At 39.1% G+C, this 27,003-nt stretch overlaps 1 protein-coding gene across 2 annotated transcripts; it reads left to right on the top strand.

The window, feature by feature from the left end:
- Window positions 1–406: 406 nt before the first annotated feature.
- Window positions 407–26,663, top strand: neurl4 (neuralized E3 ubiquitin protein ligase 4). 2 transcript variants are annotated; one of them, XM_084434189.1, is made up of 30 exons: window positions 407–602; window positions 7,835–8,351; window positions 9,027–9,092; window positions 9,199–9,629; window positions 10,815–10,926; window positions 11,009–11,097; window positions 11,176–11,248; window positions 11,336–11,609; window positions 11,720–11,901; window positions 12,039–12,124; window positions 13,718–13,880; window positions 13,979–14,189; window positions 14,306–14,382; window positions 14,809–14,859; window positions 16,800–16,878; window positions 16,981–17,150; window positions 17,450–17,578; window positions 17,733–17,878; window positions 19,808–20,026; window positions 20,382–20,480; window positions 20,569–20,721; window positions 20,819–20,983; window positions 21,234–21,392; window positions 21,607–21,786; window positions 22,633–22,726; window positions 22,814–22,921; window positions 23,056–23,200; window positions 23,300–23,412; window positions 23,527–23,686; window positions 24,636–26,663. In XM_084434189.1, the coding sequence occupies exons 1-30, from the start codon at window positions 438–440 to the stop codon at window positions 24,838–24,840; spliced, it is 4,821 nt and encodes a 1,606-aa protein (XP_084290315.1). In that variant the 5' UTR covers window positions 407–437; the 3' UTR covers window positions 24,841–26,663. The 2 variants fall into 2 exon arrangements, with proteins under 2 accessions (XP_084290315.1, XP_084290316.1); XM_084434190.1 differs by lacking the exon at window positions 14,809–14,859.
- Window positions 26,664–27,003: the final 340 nt, after the last annotated feature.

The following is a 27,003-nucleotide window of genomic DNA, read 5'->3' as shown; positions in this document are numbered from 1 at the left end:
AAAACTCGGCTTTTAGCAATTCCCAAGAACAGCCATTGACAGAGTTGTTAACGTCAATATATAATATAGTATTATGTTATCTTATATAATAATATAACGTCAACAAAGTTCTTCGAGTGAGCCTGTTGTTTAACTTACCACTAACTTCATTTGTAATGTTGTGACCTGTGGCGTTTGATAATGTATTTGTGATATAACCTATTTATCCAGTTTTATCAGCCCTTGCTTGTTTTCTGTATTGTTATTTAAATTAAAAATAAGAATTCATTTTTGCTGGCGTATCTAAAAATCGTGTTAATGTGTTTAAAACAATGTAGTATCAATGCCACTGATATGCCAAAAAATACAACTATAGCAAAAGCGCGAACTGCCCACAAGCGGCACTCTACTGTCGCAAAACGACGCTGGTTGTCGTGCACCGCGCCGCCCGTGCGAAGATGGCGGCTGAGCTGCATCCGCGCAGCGGAAAACTGATCGGTTTGTCGAACTCCAACAGAACCGCTCAACGAAATCAGCCGGTACAGGAATTCAATCACGGCCTGGTCCTCAGTCGGGAGCCGCTGAGGGACCGCGATGTCTTCACTGTCCGCATCGACAAGAAGGTAAACAAGCATGTCTCAACAGAGAGAGAGAGAGAGAGAGGGAGAGAGAGAGAGATCGAGATCGAGAAAAGGGTGTGAGTGTGTGTCATGTCGTCTGCAGTGGTTCATTACTTAAGCATGAGGGTCTGTCAGATCTTATTCATAGGTCATGTGTGGTGTTTAGGTGTGTGGATGTCTCAGGACGTGCGTGTGCTGCGGGTTTGCAGTGAGCTGTCATGGTTTGTCAGTGCTGGTGATGTTTGGATGCTGTCCTGCCTGGCTATTCCGGGACTGTCATCGGGTTAACGAGATGAATCTGTTAATGATCACAATGGTCTGGATATATACCGTATATTTTGGGGGGAAATACTACTATATTTGTTCCATCGGAAGCCCATGTAAACATATACACACCGTTTGATGTGCCGTTAGCTACTGGTTTTGGCTCATTCCAGGGAATCGATTCATTTGAATTCGCTCGCTGATTTGTTCAGTGACCCTTTCAGCAGGTTAGCTACATCTTTTACGGTGTTATGAGTGAGTCACTGATCACTCAGGTGATTCGTTACAAAATTGAGATGACCAAAACAAGCAGAGCATGGTGACAGAGAACAAGTAGGAACGTTGTTCCAGGCCCTGTGACAAGAGAAGGGCCCACTCATTGGTACTAGGGGAGAAGGGGGCCACACAGAATATTTGTCCCAGGCTCCATGAATTTTACATTGTATTACTTTTTTTTCCGTTTACAAAGTATGCAAAGATAAAACACATCTTCCCTACAAATTATAATCATTTCCCCCTCCATTTTGTGAGACAAAATCAGTGACAACAGTAATACCCTATATACATAAATATAATTTATATATAATAATTATGCAATAATAATGCCTTTTTTTGGTTTATTCGTCAACAGGGTATTCCAGTTTTGTTGTGACATGCAGCTTCTGTTTTTTTGTTTTATTTTTTTAAATTCACGTTTGAGGTGTTCTTAATTAATGTTAGAAAATGTGAAAGTCGCTGCCTGTATGCAGATGCTCATTGTCCACCTTGCAGCTTGCAGCTAGCAGATAGTTTAAATCAGATTGTATTATCATCATCATACAAGTTTCATAACGATAAAAAGTTTATTTGATTTTCCCTGTTCGCAAATTCTCAGTCAGTATCGTTTCACAAGGCTGATAGACAGCGGATTCATGTAAACATGTTTAACTTTTTTTTATCCCTCTTAATACATTTCAATAGATGGTTGAACAGCATTTAGTTAATGTTGGTAGTTTGTAGTGTTATCAATGGACTTTTCATTAAGCTGTTTCTCACTTAAAATTAGCTTATGGTTTTGACCACCAGAGAAGATGGTGTTAAATATTAAAATCCTGTTTTTACACATTGGGTCAGTATAAGATCATTTAATTGATCATGTAACAGTGAACAGATGACAAGCATTCATATAAGTATAACCTAATACTCAACATATTCTCTAAGCATGTGTACGTACACATTGTTTTTGAAATCATGATACACCAATAACTTCATTCAAAATGTAGGAAAAATGTAAGAAGTAAGAACGACCAAAACTACTCTGGGTTGCCTTTTAACCGTGTTAAGATAAATTTATACATAGATATTTCATCTTAATTGTAAAAAAGTAAGAAAATCTGCAGTATATAGGCTATAGCTCGAGCGGTGAGGTTTCTCTGTATAACAGCACAGATATGCATATGCACAGCTGGCTAATACGAAGTCTGCAATCAGGGTCTCAATAAAAGGTGTTTATTGTGTTAGAACTGTTTTGAGAATGGCAAACTTTGGCACCTTGCACATGCTGTCAGGCAAGAGCGCATCTTTAGAGAAGGTCATATGTTTGCAGCGAGTGACGACAGGCTGTTAAGGAAAGGCATGTGGTTGCTGACCATCGCTTGTTTTGAATACTCCAAATTCATTAACATTAAAATTAAGATAACGACACACCTAATCGTGCGTGCGCACGCACAGAAAGCCTCTCACACAGCATGCAATCCCGACTTCATTTATTTTTAGCGGCATATTGCGCTTAAACGGTCATATACACACAGAATTATTAAAAAATATCTGTCTTGGCTAGTATTCATATTCATAGTCGGTTATCTCCTAAGTTAACGCAAACAGTCGGAAATCTGAACCACACGTGACCACAACCGCTCTTAGTTGGTCGTAACCAGGTCGTAACCCCAGTGACGGGTAGGTTTAGGGGCGGGGTTGGGGTAGGTCATCATATGTGGTCCGGATAACTTGATCCTTGCGTTTGGTCGTAATCTAATAAACCTGTTGCTGTCTGTCATTAATTCGATTTTTGTTGTTTGATGAACATCACACATGCAGTGATTATTTTTACATTTGATTATTACATTTCTGTGTTATTTCAAGTAAAATGTAAAATGTAAAGCACTGTTCATTTCATTTGTTTGTATTTGTTGTACTATACTTATCTTTTAATAGCAAAGAAAAAACAACAAAAAATAATTAATAAAATAAAAATTATTATTATTGAATTAATTGGAGTAAAAGATGATGCATGGAGAATTGTTTTATTATCGAATCATTACCCTCTGAATCGTAATCAAAATGAATCGTGAGGCTTGTGAAGATTCATACCTCTAATAATAAATACTGTAATATTCCATAAAAATATAAGAATTGTCCATTTTGATTATATGGAGACTTTAAGAACAAATTCATGTTTGCTCACGTATGTTGTAATTTGTTGTAATTTATTGTGATTTATAAAAACGAAAAAATCCATGCAACTCTTAGTGAAGGAGACTTTCTTGTTGTTATCTGGAAATGTTTAACATTTATAGGCTGATGCTGTATATTTTTTCCATCTTTTTGAACTGTGCCTTCCTCCAGTCAGCTCCTAGACAAAATGCTTGTTAGAAATATGGATTTAGAAGAGGATGTGTTTTAGACAGATTTGATCATTGAAATGCAGTCTGAACAATTTTATGATAGTCTGAGAATGGGAAAATAGTCTGAGAATCCAAAAAAATTGACTTTCAGTTTATGTGGTTGTAAGCTAGAAATTAAGAAATAAAAGGAATTGCACAGCAAAAAAATATTCGTATTGTGCTATGATTATTATTCCTGTTTCCTTTGTTTTCACTCTTTCTGTTTCATCACTTCTAGACAGAGGGGAAAATGACAATGAAGCAGATTACTGGTCACTTATGTAACCAGATTAGAGAAATACGTTTATCACATTCAATGCCACCTGTCCCTCTTCTCAGCCTGCCTTAACCCAGATACACACGGCCCTGCTCCGCTGACAACCTACATACCATAAACATAAAGACATTTGGAATGCAGTGATGAAGCAAAATCTAGAGACAACATTTCACTGAACAGTGTGAGATGGAGATTTGTTTAATGGAATGTTGCTTTATTAACTGCATCTGTGGCATGTGGGTCTGGTCTGCTAGAATAGGCTTTCATGCTTGAATGTTCATTGTTGCAGCACCTCCATTCTCAGTCTGTCAGTAACGCTCTGTTTAGTTCGAGAGTCTCTATCCACCTTATTTTTCAACAAGGAATTAAGGTGTTTTCTGTGAATGTGCGAGACTTTCGATTTATTAGCCGCTATAGGGAAATAACAGTTTGCGCTACAAACCAGCATGTTTATAATTATAATTAGGACAATACATTGAAATAATATGGTAAGAAATACCAGGTTGCAAGATCAAGCAGCATAATGAGATGTTTTTACAGCTAAAAATAACTGGAAGCGAATGACACTGGAAGCCAGACACATTAACGTTACAAATGGTCGCACACGCTCTTTCCTGAAAAATAAGGTGGATTAAAGCAACACTAAAGAACTTTTTTTACCTTAAAATAATATTTCCAAAATCGTATCAGTGGTTCATCAAGTCGTAACTGGGTGAAAGGCACTTGCAAGTTTGCCAGATTGGGTAGCGTTTCTGTAGTTCAAATGAGACATAAGAAACTACAAATTTGACTTGCTTTACGGCAAGCGTTACAATTGTCATTATTTAGTTTTTCTTCGTTTCTGATGTCGCAATACATCATACTTTCGTAAAATCATGCAACATACTCTACCTTGTCTGTGGACAGCCGGTGCTGGATAAACATCGAGTGTGCGTGAGGTGAGACAGTAGGTTGCGGTAGGCGAAATTATTTACGACAGTGGTAATAGACAATTCCGCTTACAACCTGTAGGGGGACCGAAGAGGAAAAGTTCTTTAGTGTTGTTTCCTTTCTGTCTGAATAGCGCAGTGTGCTGACTGTGCTCTGATTGGTCAGCTGGACCAATGTGTTGTGATTGGTCAACTCAACTGCTTCGAGCATGTTTCGGAAATGTCACACCTCTTGCCATAACTGCGAATTTCAACCATAGACTGGACGTAAAGAAAAATATGTAGGTTTCTGAAGAGCATTTTTGAAGCCCAAAGTGGGCAGAGCCGGCCGGCGCCATCTTGGCAGCCCGTCACCGTGCGTCTTTTTATGGTTGTTGATAAACTGAAAATGGGCAAAGAGGCGGGATTAGCTGAGGTGATGTGATGGCTAACAGAAAGCAGACAAACAGCTAGTAGTGACAGCAGTGCCAATCCACCTGTCACTCAAGTGGCCACGCCCTTATTTATGCAGAACTTTAACTGTGCGTTCACACCGCCGCCGGTGAGAGCGTCGCGTCTTGGAAAGCGAGAGGGGCGAGAAGAGTTGAAGTCAGGTCAACTTTATGGTAATGAGCTATGACGCGGTTTGGTGGCAACCGGCGGCAACCAATCGTAATGTAGAAGTCCTCCGCTTGAGAGGATTCCAGAGAACGCAGTCCGGTAAACTTTGGTTCCGACCACATTAGTTCCCAAGCATAATAGAGGAGAGGTTGATCATGTGAATTTGATAAGAAGGCACGCAACACTATTTATAGGCAACATTTTCGCGCTAGAATGCTTATTTTTCAGCGGGAATGCAAATTAGATTAGCACTTAACCATGAATGGAAAAGATACACCACATAAATGGCTTTTAATTGGTTTATTTCGTTTCCAAACATGTCACTATAATTGTTAAGTTCTTTCCATCGATCAACTTCTTACTTTCACATTTAAAAGATTCCATGAGGTTAACCTATACCCTTCTTGGTCAGTATGCAAAAATAACAATCAACATGCTTGTTTGCTTTGCGGCCCCTTTAAATAAAGTTGAAAAAAAGACCAAGCATTCGATCTACGTCAGAGCGTCGGCGTCCACGAATCTTTCTACGGCGTCGTTGGCAGGGCGGCGAGAGAGCGAACTTTGCCGCTCTCTCCGGCTGTGGTGTGAACGCACAGTTAATATCATTTAAACGGATGAGTTATAAAAAAAATTATAAATAAAGTTCCCGGAGGAAAATTAGAATCGAATCGAAGCATTTCAGTGAGTTCAGAAACAGAGCTTTGCTTACTGATATAGAGAATTACTCCCTTTAGAGTTGACTTTGTGCTTTGTGACTTTGCAGACCTTTTTCATGCTTAAACCTCAACATTATACACTAGAAATTTGAAAATGTGAAAAAACATAATAGGTCCTACAAGAATAACAGGTCAAACAAGAATGGCTTGTACAGTAATGCACTTACAATGGAAGTCTGCAAGCTTTGAAGGCGCTGCGCTGAGCCAGAGAGAGCATTTATCATGCATGTCTTTTCAGCATCATAGTATCATTATTTATGTGTTACAAATATTAATATTAACTTATCTCAGAAGACCTGGGATAAAAGTCAAAACTGGAATCGGAAGCGAACAAAACGAAGTATATCACCTTTTGAAAGTAGCATGGCGCTTAAAATAATAATTGTATCGATTACATTATTATGCCATCATGTGAATCAAGTGAATGTTAAAAATGTAATTGTCATTGAATTATTAATTCAAGAGGTTTGTTCAAAAAAACGCTGATCCATCCAGTAATGAAACAAGAAAAGTATTTTTGAGTAAGTCATTAAATCATTTATTCAAACCGATTAAAGAGTCATTAAAATTTTTAACATTTTGTCAGAACACCTCTAGTAAATTACATGTTGTTTTGTTTAGGTGTCTGTTCAGGATCGTGGGAGAATAGTGAAAAGATTGATTCTCAATTTATCCAGAATCATGTAGCTCTAGCCAGCAGCCAGACGACTTTCCTGTGTTAACCATGCAATGCTCATAACCCCAGGAACTTTCATATAATATGTGTGATAGGATGCCAGAACCATCCACAAAGTACTTTCCATTGAAGCTAACTCCACACACAGGATACACATTGGTGGACTCATAACAAAGTTTTTCTGTCTAAAACAGCAGTCCCACTCTCGCCACTAAAAGGATGATTTAGACAGCTTTTATAGCTCCGATAACACAATTTTCAAGAGAGGCATTAATATAATTTCTTGAACAGAAATATGAGTCACATAGACTTCAATAGTGGTTTACTGTAAACAAGATTCTTCTTTGTTTTTTTACATCATAGCCTATATAAACAATTGTCTTGGCTCAATAACGCTCTATTTAAGGGGAAATATGCTGTATATAAACACACTTCCATTCAAAAGTATTTGAAAATCATTCTAATATGCTGAATTAGGTGTTCAAATATATGTGAATCAATACAGACTGAGAAGAATTTGAGAGCAGAGAGAACATCAAATCAATGTTTCATTATTATGAAACTTGTAAGATGATATTACAGTCTAATTTAAGCTATCTGCTGTCTGCAAGGTGGATGTGAAGCTAACAAGCAGTATAATAATGGCAATGAGCATCCGCATACAGGCAGCAACTTTGACATTTTGTGCTACAACATTAATAACAGCTCAAATGTTAATTTCAAAGCCAGTGTTTTATAAAAACATAAGCTGCTCAGGTCACAACAAAACTAGGATACCTTGTTGATGAATGAACTGAAAAAGGCATTATTATTACATAGTTATTATATATAAATACTATTTATTATTTATCTATGCTATTACTGTTGTCACTGATTTTGTCAATTACCAAAGATGGAAAGACATGGGAACATAGGATCACAACAAGACATAGTATGTTGCATGCTAGGCTTGAACTTGTGCCACTCAAATGAGAACCAGGGCTCAACAACACATGTTCACATGCACTAACCACTGCTCCATGGTTCTGAGATCATTTATAAAGTGAGAAATCAATGAAGATGCTTGATTAGTTGGGATAAACGAACTTTAATTTGACTAGCATTTAACTAACTCGCATTTCTTTGGTCCAGGTTAACTCTTGGAGCGGTTCTATAGAGATCGGCGTTACTGCGCTGGACCCAGCCGGTCTGGAATTTCCCAGCAGTGCCACAGGGCTGAAGGGGGGCTCGTGGATCGTGTCCGGGTGTTCTGTGCTGAAGGACGGTCGCTCAGTCCTGGAGGAGTACGGGCGCGACCTGGACCAGCTTGGGGAAGGGGACCGTGTGGGGATCCAGCGGAATGGGAAAGGAGAGCTGCACCTGTGGGTGAACGGGCAGGACTGCGGCACAGCAGCCAGTGGACTTCCTTCTCGTTTGTGGGCCGTGGTGGACCTCTATGGGAAGTGTACCCAAGTGACTGTGGTAAGCTGTGAACCACCACCTGAAATGGAAGCGGAAGAGAATGAAGAGGCGGAGGATGAGATGGTGTCGATGCAAGCGGTGTCCATGATGGCAGATGCTTGCCATAGCCATGATGACAGGGCTGGAGCTAACATGCTGTCTGCAGCTGCTGCTACAACAGCCGCGATGAATGGATCCGCGGAGGAAGGTATAGCTAGACCACAAGTACCTGTTATTATTCGATAGAAATATTTTTTTTTAACAAAACTGCTTATTAATATTTGAAAAACTTTTGTCCACAAAAGATCTAAGTCATGTGGTGCTTTGAAACATGCAGAAATATGCATTGTGACACCCCAAATATTTGATATGGTATTTAGTAATAAATTCATTATATTTGAAATATACATACTGGTCAAAAGCTACTCCAGTATACTCAGTCTTCAGGGTCACATGATCCTTCAAAAATCATTCTAATATGCTGATTTAGATCTCAAGAAACATTTCTTATCAATGTTGAAAACATGCTTCCATAAATAATACACTAATAATTGTAACTTTGTACCCGTAGTGTATATTTAAAAACGAAAAAAAAAAAAAAATTTATTCAGATGTGTACACTAGCATGTATTCAAGTTGTAAGGAAAATGTGCTATTACATTTTACATGATGGTTACACCTAATATACCACATGACATTTTTAGGGTCATTCTATTAAAGCTTTTCTTAAAACCAATATAAATAAAAAAAGAGGACATTTCTAAGAATCTGGCACATGAATTTTTACTTTTTAAGATTTTTCCATTTCTTTATCATGGACACTCTAATATGTCATCGGCCCAATTGTAATGAACAAATGCTCACTGTTTTCTTTCCTCATCAGTGCCTGAGGTGTCCAGGACGCACAGTCGGCCGGACAAATTTCCAAACAACTTTGAGCCTGATAGTGGTACGTCACTTCTAAAACCAGCCTAAGTTAGTAATCGTTATTAATCTGCGATGTCATTGTGGTTCACTCTATCTTTTGTTCTTTTTTTCCCCTGTTGTCCTCACAGTTTTGACTGAGCATCAGTTATTTGATGTGTTCAACAATGCCATTGTCTCCCTGTATCGTTCGGAGGATGAGGGTGGAGAGGACTTGGGGGTGGGAGGTGGAGGAGGTTGCTCTGACTCCTCGAGGGGCGGCACAGGAAGTAACGGTGGTGGCAGAGGAACAGGAAGTGATAGTGGCATTGGTGGCGGAGGGACAGGCGGAGGCAGTAGCAGCAATAGCAGCCCAGCGGGGAGCTCTGGTGGGGCAGGGGGACTGGGGGTGGCCGCTAGCGGCATGACGACCAATGACGCACTGCTGTTCCATGAGAAGTGTGGCACGCTGATCAAACTAAGCAACAATAATAAGACAGCAGAAAGAAGGAGGCCGCTGGATGAGTTCAATAACGGAGTCGTCATGACCAATCGGCCACTCAGACACAATGAAATGTTTGAGGTATGAGCCTTTACATTCTAAATGTGATGACAGCCTTTATTATACAGGTGTTAGTTGTGATATTTTTAGGAGTATTTTCTGTGGAAAAAAACTATGTATATAATTATATGCAGAAGTGTTAAAAAGTGTTACATTTTTACTTGATGTAATATCTAAGTTAGCCTTAACACTTTTGCACGTACGATCACACCGGTGCGATCAGTCTTGGCTGGTCCCTGGAGCGCACGATCACACCGGTGTGATTAGAATGGTCAGTGCATCACGTGATCTACTGCTAAATTCAAACGTGCTTTCGCGCATTGGCTGGCGCTGAGCCAGAGACGGACGCGCTCAGTGCTGTCATATATCACAACTATTCAGTGTTTTCAACCACATGATTTTTATTTTAGGTTTCAGACATTTAAAATCACATAATTACTAGCAAAACAATGAATTTGAGTTTGTAAAATACACACTGATGTCTATGGAAGCGGCAATAATTATACTTTCCATTATAATAAGACGACACGTTTTATTCATATCAGATACACATTGTGTAAGTCATTTTACATTTTACCCTATTCTTCTCCCAGTTCACCGGCCACTTACTTTCGTGTATTTTGTGAGAAGTGGAGGAATTGATGTGTTGTAAATCCAACAGATCTGATTCTCTGAACTGACTAACTAACATGGCGCCGCCCATCGCGCATACAGCTCAACTAACGCGATCGTTATAAAGGTATTTATATATCCAAATATTTTGGATAAAAAAGGAAAAATGACATAGAAGCGGATCATCATTCATTCAGCGCTCTGTTGTGGTTGTGTTTTGTCACGTGACAAGGAATGACGCGCACATAGGCACGCACACATGCACATGCACACACCACATGCTAAGATATGTGAAAGAGTAACGGCCATCCGCCATTAAAAATAATTTTATTTTTAAAAATTGTTGAAATTTACTGTTGAAATAGCTACACAGACAAAACAACTGAGAATTAAAGTTTCTTTATTGATTTATATTTTAATTTAATTTATTTATTTATTACAAAAATTAATATTTAGTACAAAAGTTAGAATAGTCTTTAATCACAATTTTCTTCAATTTTCTGCAAAGAACAAGAATTTCTATAAATATGTATGTTATTTATTTACAAATCAATGATCCTTCAAAAATTGTATTCCTTCACTTGTTTATTTCAGATTCGCATCGACAAACTGGTGGATAAATGGTCTGGTTCCATTGAGATTGGAGTGACAACTCACAACCCAAATAATCTCGACTACCCTGCAACAATGACCAATTTACGCTCAGGTACACTCTTTATTATCAAGCATTTCTACATAGCAGGTAATAATTAAATCACATTTTTCATCACATTCTTGTTGTCTTTAAGGCACAATCATGATGAGTGGTTGTGGGATTTTAACCAATGGGAAGGGGACTCGTCGAGAATACTGTGAATTCAGCCTGGATGAACTCCAGGTAAGTTGGCTGCTGGATCTGTGAGTTTTATGTTCATCTCATGCAATCTAATACTCAAGATGTCGTTGTCTTTTATAGGAGGGAGATCACATAGGGCTGATGAGGAAAGCCAGTGGAGCTCTGCACTTCTATATTAATGGCATTGATCAAGGTGAGAGTGGCACTTCAGATCTCAGCAATAAGAGATTCACATTTAGTTCAGAATTTTCTAAAATACTTTTGCAAAATGACGTTATAGGCGTTGCAGCCAATCAGACCCCTGGCGTAGTGTATGGAGTGGTGGATCTCTATGGCATGGCAGTTAAGGTCACCATTGTCCACAACCATAACCATAGTGATCGTTTACGCCGCAACAATGCCATCATGAGGGCGCTGTCACCTGACGTGGGCCGCCCTCGGCCTGCTCTCTCATTGACTCCTGAGCCTGATGTCCCGGACCACTTGCTTTTTCATGCAAACTGTGGGCAGAAGGCCGCAATCATCAGTGATGGACGCACCGCTTTACGGCCTCAGTGAGTTCATTTAATCCAAAAATATTTTAATTAACTGATCTCTACCTGCTGAATTAATAGGGGCACTGCATTGTGGGGGCAGTTCAATGAAATGTTGATCTCTGGTGCAGTGCGACGGATGACTTCAACCACGGCGTTGTGCTTAGCAACCGTCCGTTGCACTCCAATGAGGTTTTCCAGGTGCGCATCGATAAAATGGTGGACAAATGGGCAGGCTCTATAGAAATTGGTGTGACAACTCATAACCCCACATATCTTCAGCTGCCATCAACCATGACCAACCTTCGCTCAGGTAAGATACTGCCATAGTTACTACATAGGTAGCACTGAATAAAGTGCTCATGAGTCAAGGCCACCTTACCTGTAGCATGAAATTCATGAGTGTTGGCAGTGGCAGATAACTAATCTAACTCAATGTTATCTCCACAGGAACCTGGATGATGACAGGAAATGGTGTCATGCACAATGGAACTACAATTCTTGATGAATACGGGCACAACTTAGACCGTTTAAAAGTGAGTTTGAAGCCCTGTTCAATATTTTTACTTTTTAAGAAAGTTCACTTAAAATGAACAATTATTCGTTCTTATGTTGTTCCGAATCGATATGCTGTTATATTTTCTGTGGACAGGGTTCGTACGGGTGCTTGAAAACCTTGAAAATGCTTGAATTTTGATGTTGTGTTTTCAAGGTTTGAAAAGTGCTTACATTTTGGATAAAATGCTTGAAAATGCTTGAAATTGGAAATGTATTTCTTTCACAACAAATACCTATCTGACTGAATAGTTTGTTTATTAAATGGAGAAATAAAATGTATGTATCGTGTCAGATGGAGTGTCATACAAGTAGCCTACTGTAAGCTTGAGGATGGCCTTATGCAGTATTTACACTGCTCTATTCCAGTAGATAAATGTATATGTCTTGGCAATGAAAATACATATTTTTTCTTTCAATTAATATAGGCTATTTATCAGGCAGATTCCTGTGCACTGTCAGAGTCTTCTGGGTTAAAATGGAATTACAGGTTGTTGTTCAAACCTTGTCTATATCAAGAATGTGTCCCAAAACCAAGGCCTGTAAAATATTTCTGTTCAAATCCTATGTCTTCATATTGTCAGCCCTTGAAATTACTTCAGTTTTACAGCCTGAAAAAATCATATTATCTGGGAAGCAATATTTGGACATTAATATAATGAAAAGTATTATTCATAGGCATTATCTACTTAGTGATACATTTTGAAAAATAAAACTTGTGATTTGCTTAAATATCTGATCCTTCTGCTATTACGTTTATAGCATTATCTATATTAATGTGATTAAAACACTAAATAATAATTTTGACTATGTATTGCTATGTAATTTACGGTGGTGTAAGGTGCTGGAAAAATCTTTAAAATGGACCTTGAAAGTGCTTGAAAAGTGCTTGAATTTGACCTTGGAAAAAGTGTACGAACCCTGTGTGGAACACAAAAGGAGAGTTTTGGGAAAACCTTTTATTATTATTATTATTTTTTTTTTACAAAACAAGATTATAGTGACCATTTTTTGGTTTGTTTGTTTGTTTGTTTCAGCCCAAATAGAAGTCAAATAGTCCGTGTCTATTTTGTGCATACAACATGGATAAGCAACAACAAGTAAACATGTTAACAGTGTGGAAGCACACCATAATCAAAAAAAGGATGCAAGAGTAGTAATATGTAATTTTGTTTGGCGAAAATATTGAGAGGCGGTAGAGCTGTACGATTCTGGATAAATTGAGAATCACGATATTTTTTGTGTTTCAAACAGATAACGATTCTCCCAGACAACTAAACAAAATACCATGTAATTTACTAGAGGTTCTGACTAAATGTCAATTGATGCAGTCTATTTAAAATGTTTAATGAATTATTTAAAAAAAAAATCGGTTTGAATAAATAATTCAATGAGATTAATTAATGAATGAATCAACGTTTTTTTAACAAATCTCTTGAATGAATGATTCAATGACAAATACGTTTTTTTTAACAGTCACGTGCAACAATGTAATCGATAGAATCATTATTTGAAGCGCCATGTTACTGCTCTAGAGGATTTTATATTGGCGTGCCTCATGTGAATGTTTACAGGCTGGAGATACAGTGGGAGTTGTCCGAAAGGAGGATGGGAGTTTGCATTTCTTTGTGAACGGAGTGCCTCAAGGCCCCGCGGCCTGGAATGTTCCGTCCAGCGTGTATGCAGTGGTGGACCTGTATGGACAGGCTGCTCAGGCCACCATCATGGATGATATGGGTGAGAGCAACAAGGATGGAGTCGAAATGAAAGGATGGTAGACACCTTGAAGTACAGGCCTTTAGTAAAAAATCTCTTTCTCTCTCTCTCTCTTTTAGCCGATCTCCCTCCCTTGCCTGATGACAGTTCTGAGGGCCCTACTGCCATGTCTCCTGGTAGCCCATGTTCAGTTTCGGGGGGTACAGCTGCCAACGACCTGCGCTTTCATCAGCTGCACGGCACAAACGCAGTCATCACTAACGGTGGCCGAACGGCACTTAGGCAGAACTGCCGTAGCGAGTTTAATGATGCCATCGTCATTTCAAACAGGTTACTTTTGTTTTAGCATGATCTTTTTTTAAGTGCTCTTAGATCATGCTGGTTCATCCTAATGGATCAGACATCGATTAAATGAATATTTTATGTTCGTGTGTCTCACTGAACAGGTGCCTTCGGGATGGAGAGCTCTTTGAAATTGTGATTCAGAAAATGGTGGATCGCTGGTCCGGCTCAATTGAAGCAGGTGAGCTTTTATAAAACACCCTGATTCACTAAAGAAACAATAATTTACTAAAGACTTGAGTCTAGCGTGGAATTTTCTCACTCAAACCACTGCCTGCTGCTGCTTCTGATTGCTTTTAGAGGGAAAAGCTGCCTATAACTGCTGGTCTAGGATCAGTTTTCTCTGTAAAAAAAAATAGCATATTGGCGAAACAGATTTGGCAAACAATCCATTGCGTGTCTGAGACTGTGGGCCTGTTTACACCTGGTCACTTCATGCATTTTTAATGATCGCATAGCTATCTGATTTGTTAAAATGGTTTCATTTACACTTGGAGACGTAGTGTCTCCGCAAAACGAATATAGATCTGATCTTCAATTCCCGCGCTATATGCAAATTTACATCAACGAAAGCAACAGATATGAGCTGCATTTCATTTATCATCAGCTAATTTCAAGATCAAAGACCACAATAGGAGAAGGAGCAGCATCAGCACTGGTAAGATCATTTAGTCTCACTACTTTTAATGAAGATGATTGTGTGTTGAGCATCTGTGACTTGCTTTTAGTTTCAATTGCGGCAGTTTGCGCGTCGGCTTGCTGAAGACGCGTGTTGCAATAGCGCTGTCATGTCTGGCTATAATAACATGTCATACAGCCTATAACATGCCCCCAACATTTTGGGAGGAGTCAAATTTACATACGTGGTTTCAAAACCAGATGCATTTCCACTTGTCCAGTTTTGTCTGGAATGAAGTGGTTTGATCGATAGGATTTAAATCCGTCCCGAAAGCATTTCGGAGGCCATTTACACCTGGTCTTTTTACAAACGGATAGCTAGCCGATCAGAGAAAACTCATGAAGTGACCAGGTGTCAGACATTATGTTAATAAGAGATTCATTGTGCAGTCAGCTTCATTTATTATAACAGAACTTTGTGAGATCGCAATGAAGTAAAAGTGACAGTTTTTTTTAGTGATTACAAAAGGAGCGCTCTGCACGCCAATTCCCGCATGCAGTATGCTTGCTTTTTCTGTTAAAATTAACAGTGGTTTATGAACGTAGACGCTTTAATAACAAAAAAATTATCGAGAGCGTTTATGCTGTGATGTGTAGGTTGTGCGGCGCACGCAAATTGAAACTATTATGCTATAAAGAAATGAATGTTTAGAGTTGGTTCACCTACCGCCTGTGATTACCAACCAAACTAAATCACACATTCTTTCCATGATTGTTGTTGCGAGTCGCTCTCTCGCAGAAAACATAAGCTTTTGTGTCAGGTTATGTTGTAATGCTTAATATAACTTGCATAATTGCGTGTATTTATGACCCTCTGAAATGCCTGAGCTAAAGTCTGTCTGGGACACGATGTGAGATCCACCAATCAGACAGGTTCCCGAATATATATAAATCATTTTTTTGATCGGATAAAATGAAAGGAGAATATCTCGTGTCTTTCTGTGGCTGCTTAAGCCCTTCCATTAAGGAAATACTACTGATTCATTAAGGAAATTCTAAAGAGTTACTAAAGAAATACCTCTGATTCACTTAAGAAATACCATTAATTTACTTAAGGAAAATCACTCATTAACTAAAGAAACACCACTGATTCAATTAGGCCAGCAGCCATATCACCCTGTAGCCCAAGACTGGTCGCCCACTGAAGCTGAGCAGGGTTGAGCCTGGTCAGGATCTAGATGGGAGACCTACTGGGAAAACTAGGTTACTGCTGGAAGAGGTGTTAGTGAAGCCAGCAGGGGGTGCTCACCCTGTGGTCTGTATGGGTTCGACTCCTAACGCCCCAGTATAGTGATGGGGACGCTATACTGTCAAAAAGCTCTGTCCTTCAGATGAGACATTAAACGAGGTCCTGACCATCTGTAATCATAAAAAATTCCTGGATGTCCTTCGAAAAAGAGTAGGGGTTTAACCCCGGCATCCTGGCCAAATATTCCCGTTGGCCTCTGTCCATCATCATGGCCTCCTAATCATCCCCATATATACTGATTGGCTTCATCACTCTGTCTCCTCTCCACCAATAAGCTGGTGTGTGGTGGCGATATGACTGCCGTTGCATTATCCATGTGGATTGTGCACATTGGTGGTGGTTGAGGAGATTCCCTCTTCCATGTAAAGTGCTTTGAGTGCTGATAAAAGCGCTTTATAAATCTAACAAATGATTATTATTAAAGAAATACAACTTATTTACCAAAAAATTCTATTAATCTTAGATTCACTGAAAGTTACTGGTTCATATGTTCAGGAATCCGACAACTAGTTTTGCGGGAAACACTTTCAGAGTCGTTTCGTTTGATGTTCTGTCTGTATCGGTAGAAAAATAATGGTTTCCAATTCTGAAACATTAATGGAACCAAAAAATGTAAAAATGTAGCCCGGATCTGAATAAGAACCTGTTGTTGATTTTTGTATTGTGCATAGGAGTTACAGCGATCAGACCAGAGGAACTGGAGTTCCCTAATACGATGACTGACATTGACTATGACACATGGATGTTGAGGTGAGCAGTAATTTAATGGATTTCCACATTATACAGAGCATTAAAATCCTTTCTTTGTCAGACTGATACCTTATATATATCTTTGCTCTTTCTCTTCTGTAGTGGCACAGCGATCATGCAGGATGGGAATACTATGAGGAATAACTACGGCTGTGACTTGGACTCTCTGACCACAGGCTCCAGGATCGGAATGATGCGTACAGCTTCTGGAGACCTGCATTACTTCATCAATGGGCTCGACCAGGGTGTAGCATGTACCGGGCTGCCATCAGGTAATTTTCAAGGGAACTAGTTCACCTAACTTTATGTAAATGTAGCTATGTTTCCATCCAACGATTTTTATGCAAATTTTGGGTTAGCGCATTAAAAAGCGCTGGATGAAAAATGCACGTAAAAATAGATGCGCTCAGTTGAGGCAAATATTTTTTATTTGATCCGATAAGAAGACATGCGCATAAACTATGATAGAAACACATTTGCAGAATAAATCCTTCGATGCACAATTTATTTCAGAACTTAGTAACATTTTCTGTTCCCCTTCTTTCTTTCCATCTGCCTTTTTTGTTTTTAGAAGTCTTTGCTGTGATCGATCTTTATGGTCAGTGTGTGCAAGTGTCCATTACAAGTTCTTCCGGCCCGCTGGATAACAGTCTGTGCACCAGTAATATCACAGAGAAGAGCTTACCCATACACTCCCCAGGTATTGTATTTTCACAGTGTGTTTGCTTGTGAGGCTGTAGTCATTTATTAAGATTGAAGAAACCATTTTAAAATGCATTATAGATCAGGTCTTAACATTCATGCCAAGTGTCGGAAAGCAGTACGAGTTGTAAACAGTTTTTGTCGCTCTCTAGTGGCAGGGGTTGCTCATCGCCTGCACACCAAACATGGTAAGAATGTGGTGTTATTAGGAGACGGTTGCCAAGCACTGAGGGTCGGGGGATATGCTCATGGAATCGTCTTTAGTGCAAAGGAGCTCAAAACGGATGAGTTGTTTGAGGTGAGATGTGGAACATGCTTCATTTACAGCTAAAAAAAAAAAAAGTGGTAACCCATTAGTTTACATTAGTTGATCCATTAACTAGCAATGAGCAATATTTATTAAAGGTGCATTGCGCGAGAGTCTGAGTTTTCGCAGAACTACGCCCCCTCTGGCGGCAAGCGAAACTGCAACCAGAGGTGTGCACGCTCACGGACCACACGCACACGCACGCTTGCACGAGCTCGAGCTGGTCATAACCCAAGGAGCATCAGCCGCACAAATCTTTTGTTTACAATCATAATGTCTTCAGAGGTAATAAAGTTTTAAATCTGCAAGTAATTTAAAATATGTGAAAGGAAAGGCAATTGAGTAAATAACACACTTATGTGTGAGGGAAAAAATGGGGGTAGTAGAAAACTTCGTTTTTTATTCCCATCTATCTCCATGTTGAACTGTGTTATGTGTTTACTGTATCCACTTATGACTATTATTATGGAAACACGTTCATGAACAATATAAGTTATAACTTTGTAAAAGCTCAAAATTGTAATCATGATACCATACCATACCATACACAGTCGGTCAACAAAGTACACCCAAATGTCTCAAGGTAATAAACAATCAAGTGGCACTATGACGTTACCATAAAAGCCAAACAGGCTAATCCGCCGAAGATTTGCGGGGGTTTAGCCTGTTTTATTGATCAGCTAAGTAGCATATTCCAATAGCAATACATCGTAATTAAGCAGTAATTTGCTCAAAATTTGTGTCTAAGTATCTAACTTATATATCAGCATTTTATATCACAATCATTCTGAACCTGATCACTGACAATGGTAAGTTAGTAAAACCTATTCCGATTGTACATTTATCTAGCTTACGCTAAAGCATTACACATTTTATGGATCGTCATTTATTGTCATTATTGGCCGTATCAGACATTAGAGAATGGGATATATCTTACCTTTTTATCAAGAAAAAAGCCAACTGAGGATCCCGTTTGAGCCCTAGAGCAGACCGGAGATCTCTCCATTTGTTGAAAGCCTTCCCTATGTTTACTCTCGTCTTACCCCGACGCCTGTCTGACTCCAATTTGGACCTTTTGGTTGCACTAGACAAAAGTTCTCTTTTTTTTTTTTTATCTTACGTGGAGTTTGCGTTGGTGTTTGAAATGAACTACAAGCCGGTCTCTTAGAATCCATTTTCTACGGAGAATGGCGGCGTCGGCGGATACACAAACCTGCCAGACATATGAGCGTGCCGTGAACGCGCATGACGTCACGCCCAGTCTCAGATTCCGACCCGAATCCCTCTTATTTATTTTACTGTACAGGATTATAGAGGCAATCGCAGTGATCAGAGAAGGGCTCAGTCAGCCCATCAGGCAATTGTTTAAGCATGTATGGGTTAGAAAACGGGTATTTTTAACATGAAAAGTTGCGCAATGCACCTTTAAGCTATGTTAACATTAGTTGATAAAAATACAACTGTTAGTTCATGTCAGCTCAGGTCCATTAAATAATATTAACATACAACTTTTAATAATGTTTTAATAAATGTTTAAAATTAACATATTTACACATTAACATAAATTTACATATTTTAAGGTGCTTTTAATATATATATTTTTTTTTTACAGTGTAATACATAATAAATACATTTAAGTACTGAATAATATTCATTAACTTGTTAATAAATAAACTGTACTTACTATATAGTTAGGATTAGCGTTTGGTTTTGGGTTAGTTGCATGTAATTATGCATCATTTATTACTATAATAACTACATGTAACGTGTAACAAGGACACTGTAAAAATAAAGTGTTAATTTATTTTTCATTGTTAGTTTGTATTAACTAATGTGGTAGCTAATGTTAACAAATAGAACCTGATTGTAAAGTGTTACCAACAATGGTCTTATTCATATATGGTCCTGATGTTGTTCTAGGTGAAAATCAACAAGGTAGATGACAGATGGTCTGGTTCCCTTCATGTGGGTTTGACCACCCTGCAGCCCCCTGACCTACCGTCCTGCCCTCTCAGCGGTCTCTCGCCTACGCTTACCCAGCTCAGGTCAAAGGTCACCTGGGTCCTCGCTGGCTCTGAGGTCAGACGCAACGGAGTGCTGCAGAGACAGAACTACGGCTGCTCTCTAGATCGGCTCACGGTAAGACATTTGAGGCCCCTTCACGCCAATAATTATTCTAAGTCTATGAGAATAGGGGAGTCCACTTCCCAACTGTAAAGATAATAACATAAAATTGAAGGAAGCAGACCACATAACTGCAGCGTGTGCTTAGAGTAAACAGAATGTGTGGACACTAATATAGTTATAATTATAGTTAAAATGTGCAGAATTAAAATATATAAAAGTACTACACTTTAATTCATAGCTGAAACTATAATCATTTGCACAAAATATTTAATAAACCAACACACAAGGGGTTGATGAGTCAGTGAATATGTGAATGATGGGTATATGCTTTCTCTTACACATCCCTTCTTTGTTTATCGTTATATAGGTGGGAAATCGTGTGGGGGTGAAGAGATGCAGCGACGATACCATGCACATTCTCATTGATGGAGAAGATATGGGACCAGCAGCCACTGCAGTGGCGAAGGTACCAGTATCTTTCTATATCTGTTAGTGGAGAACATGATTTTTCAGTTGTACGTTCTGCTCACCCACGTTTATACCGCATGTTTCAGAACGTATATGCTGTTTTGGACCTGTATGGAAAGGTGACGGCCGTGTCCATTGTCAGCTCCACGCTAGTTGAGGATTCGGAAAGCGTGAAAGCTCCCTCGCTCTCGTCCGACAGCTGCAGTGAGGGAGAGGAGGACAGCACTCCTGTCAGAGAGGTGTGCCATCTCAAACCATCATATTTTGAAGCTTTATCGGTTGTATTTTTATCTCACTCTTAATTTGTTTTTTTGTTTTTTTCCTTGTCCAACTCAGTGTGAGAATGAGCCTCCACTGGCGCCCACGGTCATGACGTTTTTAGAGAACCATGGAAAAAACATCCAGCTGTCCAATCAGAACCTGACTGCTGCCCGGGTGTCCAGCTACAACCAGGGACTTTTGGTCACAGCGCAAGCTTTGCCCCGCCAGCAGCTCTTCCAGGTGTGTGTTTGTGTGTGAGTGTGTTTGGAAGTGGGAGACAGTGTCAGTAGATGTTTCCATCCAAAGTTGCATATTTAACTCGTGCGCAAAATTGGAAAAACTCATAAAACGTGAGAATAAAGCATTGTTTCCATACCATGTGTTTAAGAGAACAAAATCACCACTTCCCAGGAAATTAGTGCAAAATATCTGTAATAAAAATGGAAGTTTCTGCAATCGGGAAAGTCATGTTTCTCCATCGCTTCCTCAGTTTCAGATAGACCGTTTGAATCCATCATGGACGTCCTCCCTGTCACTGGGTGTGATTGGTCATTCTCCAGACCGCCTCAACTTTCCTTCCACAGCTTGCTGCCTTAAACGCTCAGTCTGGCTGCTGCAACGAGACTCTGTTTTCCACAACTCGCTGAAGGTGATGTCACATCCCTTGTATGGTTCTTTGATCCTCCTTTTCCTGATCCTAACATCCTTATTTTGATTCTGTGCTTTCTTTTCTTGTTTTACTTAATTCCTCTCATATTTATGTTTTTCATTTTATTTTCAGATTTTTGTGTGCTTAATGTCCTTCTCATTTCTTTACTGTATTAGTATCATTCCTAACCTCATTCTCTCTCTTCTTTCCTCAGATATGTGAGAACTATGGTCCTAACCTGGACACCTGTCCTGAAGGGACAGTTTTAGGGCTGTTGGTGGACAGCAGTGGTTGTCTCCATCTGTTTGTTAATGGCATGGATCAGGGCGTAGCAGCCCAGGACATCCCGAATCCCTGTTACCCGCTCATTGACCTTTACGGCCAGTGTGAACAGGTCAGAACCTATAACTGTAATATCCTGTAACTAATTAGGCCTCACCAAAAAGGTTTTATTTCCCCTGCCAAAATCACAGGCTGCACCACAAAAATATTATTTTTATTTGTTTGATTGACAACATTTTCACAGGCCCCCTTTTTTTCCTTCTTCTTGTAAATAATATATACTTTTAAAGAAACATTGAGTTATTATTATTAACTCTTTATATGATATATCATGTTTTACTTTCCCTGCCAACATTTTTAAAGGTCCATAACAAAAAAGTAACTAATTGCAAAAAAGTAATTGTAAGTAAGTGTCAGAAAGTATGTATATTTTTTATTAAACTTTTTGTTATTATTATTATTGATTATTTATATAATATTTAGTGTTGTCAAATCGATTAATCACGAGTAATTGCTGCTATCATAAAAAATATATATGATACAAAATAAAGTACATACATTTACGTGCACACACACACACACATTTACAAACGTTAACGTTAGATGCGATTTGACTGCACTAATAATTTTTATCTGCCCTACAAACATTTTCACAGTAATTTCATAAAAAACTTTTTAGAATATTTCTATTTATGTTTTTCTTGTCAGAAAATACTAGTTTTGTTAAACATTTTGTTATTATTAATAACAGTTTGTTATTATTGTTGTTGTTATTAATAATATATTTATGTTTGCAATAATATCTGGTTATATAAGATATTATGTTAATATGTTGTTCTAAATATATATATATATATATTATATATATTATATATATTTGTTTCATAATAGCCTCCTTATGAAAGCTCTGTTTAGATTCACAGGAAGTGATTGTCTCCTGTTGTTGTTGTATTCTTAGGTGACCATAGTGACAAATCACGTGCCGGTGGATGGCGGGGAACGAGGAGACATGCGTTGTCAGGCCGACATGGAGAAGGCTGATATGGTGGATGGTGTGTGAAATTTTGATCTCATGTCTTGCAGTGACTTTAGTTGTCATTCTGCTTTACCCATACATGTGTGCTGTCTGTTTGTGGCAGGTATAAAGGAGAGTGTCTGTTGGACGCCTCCTCCTGAGGTCAACCCCAACAAGACGTGCGAGTATCAGGCGCTATGCTCTAGATTCAAAGACCTGCTCACGCTGCCCGGTACGACTGCATTACACCAATAAACCTTTATGGGCGCAGAATTAATGTGGACCTGCTTATTTTCTGATTGTTTCCGACGGTATATTTACTAAAAGTCTTACTGTCTCCATATCCCACCTCATCCTCTTTTTCAGATGGTTACTTTAATGAGGATGCTAAGTACAACCTGTGCTATTGTGAGTCCTGTCACAAATTAAGGGGCGATGAGGCCTATTACAAGCGAGGGGAGCCTCCCAGAGACTACGCTCTACCATTCGGCTGGTGCCGCTTTGCACTCCAGTCAGTTATTTTTAATTTAATTCAGGAATAAAGCTCTGATAATGTGCAAATTATTTAGTGTCAATTGCTTACGTAATAGCTCTCGTCTGTATTTAACAGGATCAAGACCCACTGTGAAGTCTCCAATGCCTTCAAGAAGTGGCATATTGCGTACCACGGCACTAGTGTCGGATCCCTTAGACGCATCCTGGACCACAACCAACTCTTGTCAGGTTAGTAACTGCCAAGTTTTTTGTTGATCTGATAATGAAATGCATGAAAGTGTGAATTAGAAGGAGATCAGAATATTTTTGCACAGCTGAGCTTCTCTGTTTTCCCTTGAGCAGAATCGTCCTCCATTTTCTCTTCCTCCCCGGTGAAGACAGAGGGTCACGGCAGCTACGGGGAGCCTGAAGAGAACAGCGCGCCAGAGCGAGAGATTCCCCGTGTGCAGCTTTCTCCAACAATACGCTACTCTGGCCTGGAGGCCTTTGCCCCAAAAGTGCAGTAAGTCAACAGCAGTGCTTCTAAAGAAAAAGACTAGAGAGAACATAACATGATTGTCTAGAAATTTAAGTGCGCATATAATGCATTTTCGGATGAGAAATGGAAGAAAGAACCGATTCTGAACTGCCTGAAACGGGTCATCAGTAATTCCAGTCATACTTCCTGCACGAACCTACCTAGGATTGTAATAAATTTGCATAACGCCAGCCTATGGACTTCATTGGCTGCCCATGAACAACGTCTACTTTGACCCTCCCTCAAACACTGTAGTTGTAGCTGAGGCCTGGAAGAGTTTGGTTTGTGTTGTCGACATGTCGAGAAGACGCTGTTTTTTGTGCTGTGAAAGCAAATCTGCTTTGTGTGCACTACTAAGGGATGAGGACTCAGGATCGAATTGAGACAGTAAACCCAACACCATCATTACTGTTCATTAGGGTTGGGTACCGAGAACCGATATTTTTTTGGACTGTTACGTAATTGGGTCAATAACGGACTAACGATAAGCTTCTTTATATTTCTTTATGCCTCTTTATACCTTATTGGAATCAAAATTAGGACTCAATAAGCAGAATCAGAATCGTTAAAATTCAAATGATACCCAACCCCCTCTCTCTCTCTCTCTCTCTCTCTCTCTCTCTCTCTCTCTCTCTCTCTCTCTCTCTCTCTCTCTCTCTGGGTAAACAGAGACCCATCCCTACTGTTCATATCACTGTGTATACAAATGCTTAGGAAGCTTTCAGAGCTGAAATTCACATATGGTAATGGCCGTTTTGTTTCCAACGTGCTGTAAGCAGTTGACCAATCACAACAGACTGGGCCATCTAACCAATCAGAGCAGAGTAGGTTCTCGGAAAGCAGGGGTTTAGAGAGCCTGAATCCTTTATTGAATTGTAAGAGAATAGAGGAACTTTAATGAATAAAATGATGACGGTTACACTTTTCTGTGCAGATTCCGAGACCCACGTTCCCTCCGCTGTCACCAGGCACAGGTTGGCTTCCAGGTGTGTGTGCGGCCAGGCTCGTACAAAGTGGGGCCGACATCGCTGGGGATCAGCGAGCCCCTTGACCCTCGATTCAGCAACGCAGAAATCGAGTGGATCACCAAGGAGAAAGGAGGCACGCTCCTGTACGGCCTGCTCATACGGGTGGAGTAAAAAGAGACTCGCGCGAGGATATCGGCATCATCTTCCTCACTATCAACCAAATTTCAGTGCTGAGGCGTTGAGGATTTTAGCATTGTTTTGCTGCACCGGCTCATTGATCTCTGCATGTTTCAGACATACTTTTGTGTTCGTTGCATTTAGAAGGATGGTGATGATAATCCCCAGAGACAGAGACACTGCCTGCACTTTATGTTTCGGACACTGGTGGGCGATTTTTAGTCTTTCTCATTAAATTCCCTCGCTCAGCAGGCTCTCCATTGTTTTTCTGTCTCTTCACACATCTAAATCTATGTATCACCCCCTGTTTTTTTTTTTGTTTTTGCTTTGGGAGCCTGTTTTTCTCTCAGAAATAAAACTGGACTGAAGCAACACAAAACCACCAATTCATAGCACAGCCCTTGATTTATACTAGTGTTTTTCTTAAGACTTGCAACGGACAAATCAACCCGGAAATAACCAAGACCTGTTTCACTGACAACGTCAAGAAATGTCAGCAAAATCTCCTGATCAGGAAGAGACTCAGTGTTACTGTTGTTTATTTCATCGCTTTGTTTACCCGCTTTACAAATTCTGCTCTAAAAATTTGGTTTTATAGCTGTGTATTTATTCACAAATGACAGTAGATTCCGTGTTTAGTGTATTAAAATGTCTACATAAAGACAAGAAGCTAAGAAATATCTCGGATGGCTAGAAAATTGATTATTTTTTTTGTCAATACACAGATATAACTGTAACCATCGATGGATTGAGACTCTCTATCTGACCCATCATACCCCTAATATAAATTTTTGTTTTAAATTGTGGCAAAAGTACATCATTTAACTGAATGGATGCATATAAACAAACCCCCAAAGCACTCAAAAAAGAGCTGGAGAAGAAATTTATCAAGCTATATCTGTATTAGTGTGTCTGTTCTGGCCAAATGCGTGTGCCAGTTGTCTTTGCATCATTCGCTGCCCATTATTTAAGGTCAATCACCTGTGGGAGTTCTTGTCTTATGTTTAACATGCTTCACTGCTTTAGACGTTGTTTACACGTGTTGTGTTCAGATTTGTCTTCTGTTCTGAAGTCACGTGTGCTGATAAGCCCATTCGTTTACTCGCAAACTTTATTGTAAGATGGTGGTTAATGGTGGCAGGTACAAGAAAATGGAAAGGACTGTTTATGTTTTACATTGAACATCCTGTTCAACAGCAAGGACTGTTTATATCAGGTCAGTGTGCCTGAACTCACGAGGAATCGTGAGTATTGAAGCCGTCTAACTCGAATACCTGATCCCAGGATTGGTGTTTACACTGGGAATGTGATTTGTTTTTAATAGATTGTTTACTCCATGCTAGACTTATTGCCATTTTTTGTTTTGTTTTTTGTATTCTCTTATGACTAAGATTGCACATTTGTAAGCCCTTGCTGGAAAAAAATGACAACAACTAAAAATCAACTCTCTTCTGATTGTATCTAGACTTACAGGACCCTCTGTGAAGGCATATCTATCCATTTGTTTGAGTTGTTTTTTATTTTTATTTTGTTGCCAATATGACATACTTGAGTGTACATTTCGCATTAGTTATCCCGCTTTATTGCCAATGGCGATGTCTGAATGAATGCTTGCTATGTAAATTGGAAAATGTGAAAACACGGGGTTCATGTCGGCCCATTGCTGCTTTTTCAGTTGTTTGTATTATTTGTTCATGTTTGTATAATTTTTTTTATGTCTTTTCGTTGTGTTGTACAGCCTGTTACATAACACTAACATTACCTTCCTGGTTTGTAAGAAAATAAAAATCCAAAAAAGAGACAGTTATGCACAACATAAGAAAAATGTGTCTGTGTGTTCAATTAGTTCTGGGTGACTCATGAAATTTCATATTTAAAAATAATCCCTCCGAAGTTGTCATTACTGTAAGGCAAAAATAACCAATGACATAATACAGTGTGTATATATATATATATATATATATATATATATATATATATATATATATATATATATATATATATATATACACTCACCTAAAGGATTATTAGGAACACCTGTTCAATTTCTCATTAATGCAATTATCTAATCAACCAATCACATGGCAGTTGCTTCAATGCATTTAGGGGTGTTGCCCTGGTCAAGATAATCTCCTGAACTCCAAACTGAATGTCAGA

Source organism: Rutilus rutilus, assembly GCF_951802725.1.
Source record: "Rutilus rutilus genome assembly, chromosome: 16".
NCBI classification, from domain to species: domain Eukaryota; kingdom Metazoa; phylum Chordata; class Actinopteri; order Cypriniformes; family Leuciscidae; genus Rutilus; species Rutilus rutilus.
Note: the sequence above shows the minus strand (reverse complement) of the source record. Positions and strands in the feature narration are given on the sequence as shown.

Coding starts and splice junctions, on each gene's coding strand:
- neurl4 (XM_084434189.1), top strand. CDS start 438: ATGGCGGCTGAGCTGCATCCGCGCAGCGGAAAACTGATCGGTTTGTCG. Junction 12,125..13,717: donor ACAACTTAGACCGTTTAAAA/GTGAGTTTGAAG, acceptor GAATGTTTACAG/GCTGGAGATACAGTGGGAGT. Junction 21,393..21,606: donor TTTTCCACAACTCGCTGAAG/GTGATGTCACAT, acceptor TTCTTTCCTCAG/ATATGTGAGAACTATGGTCC.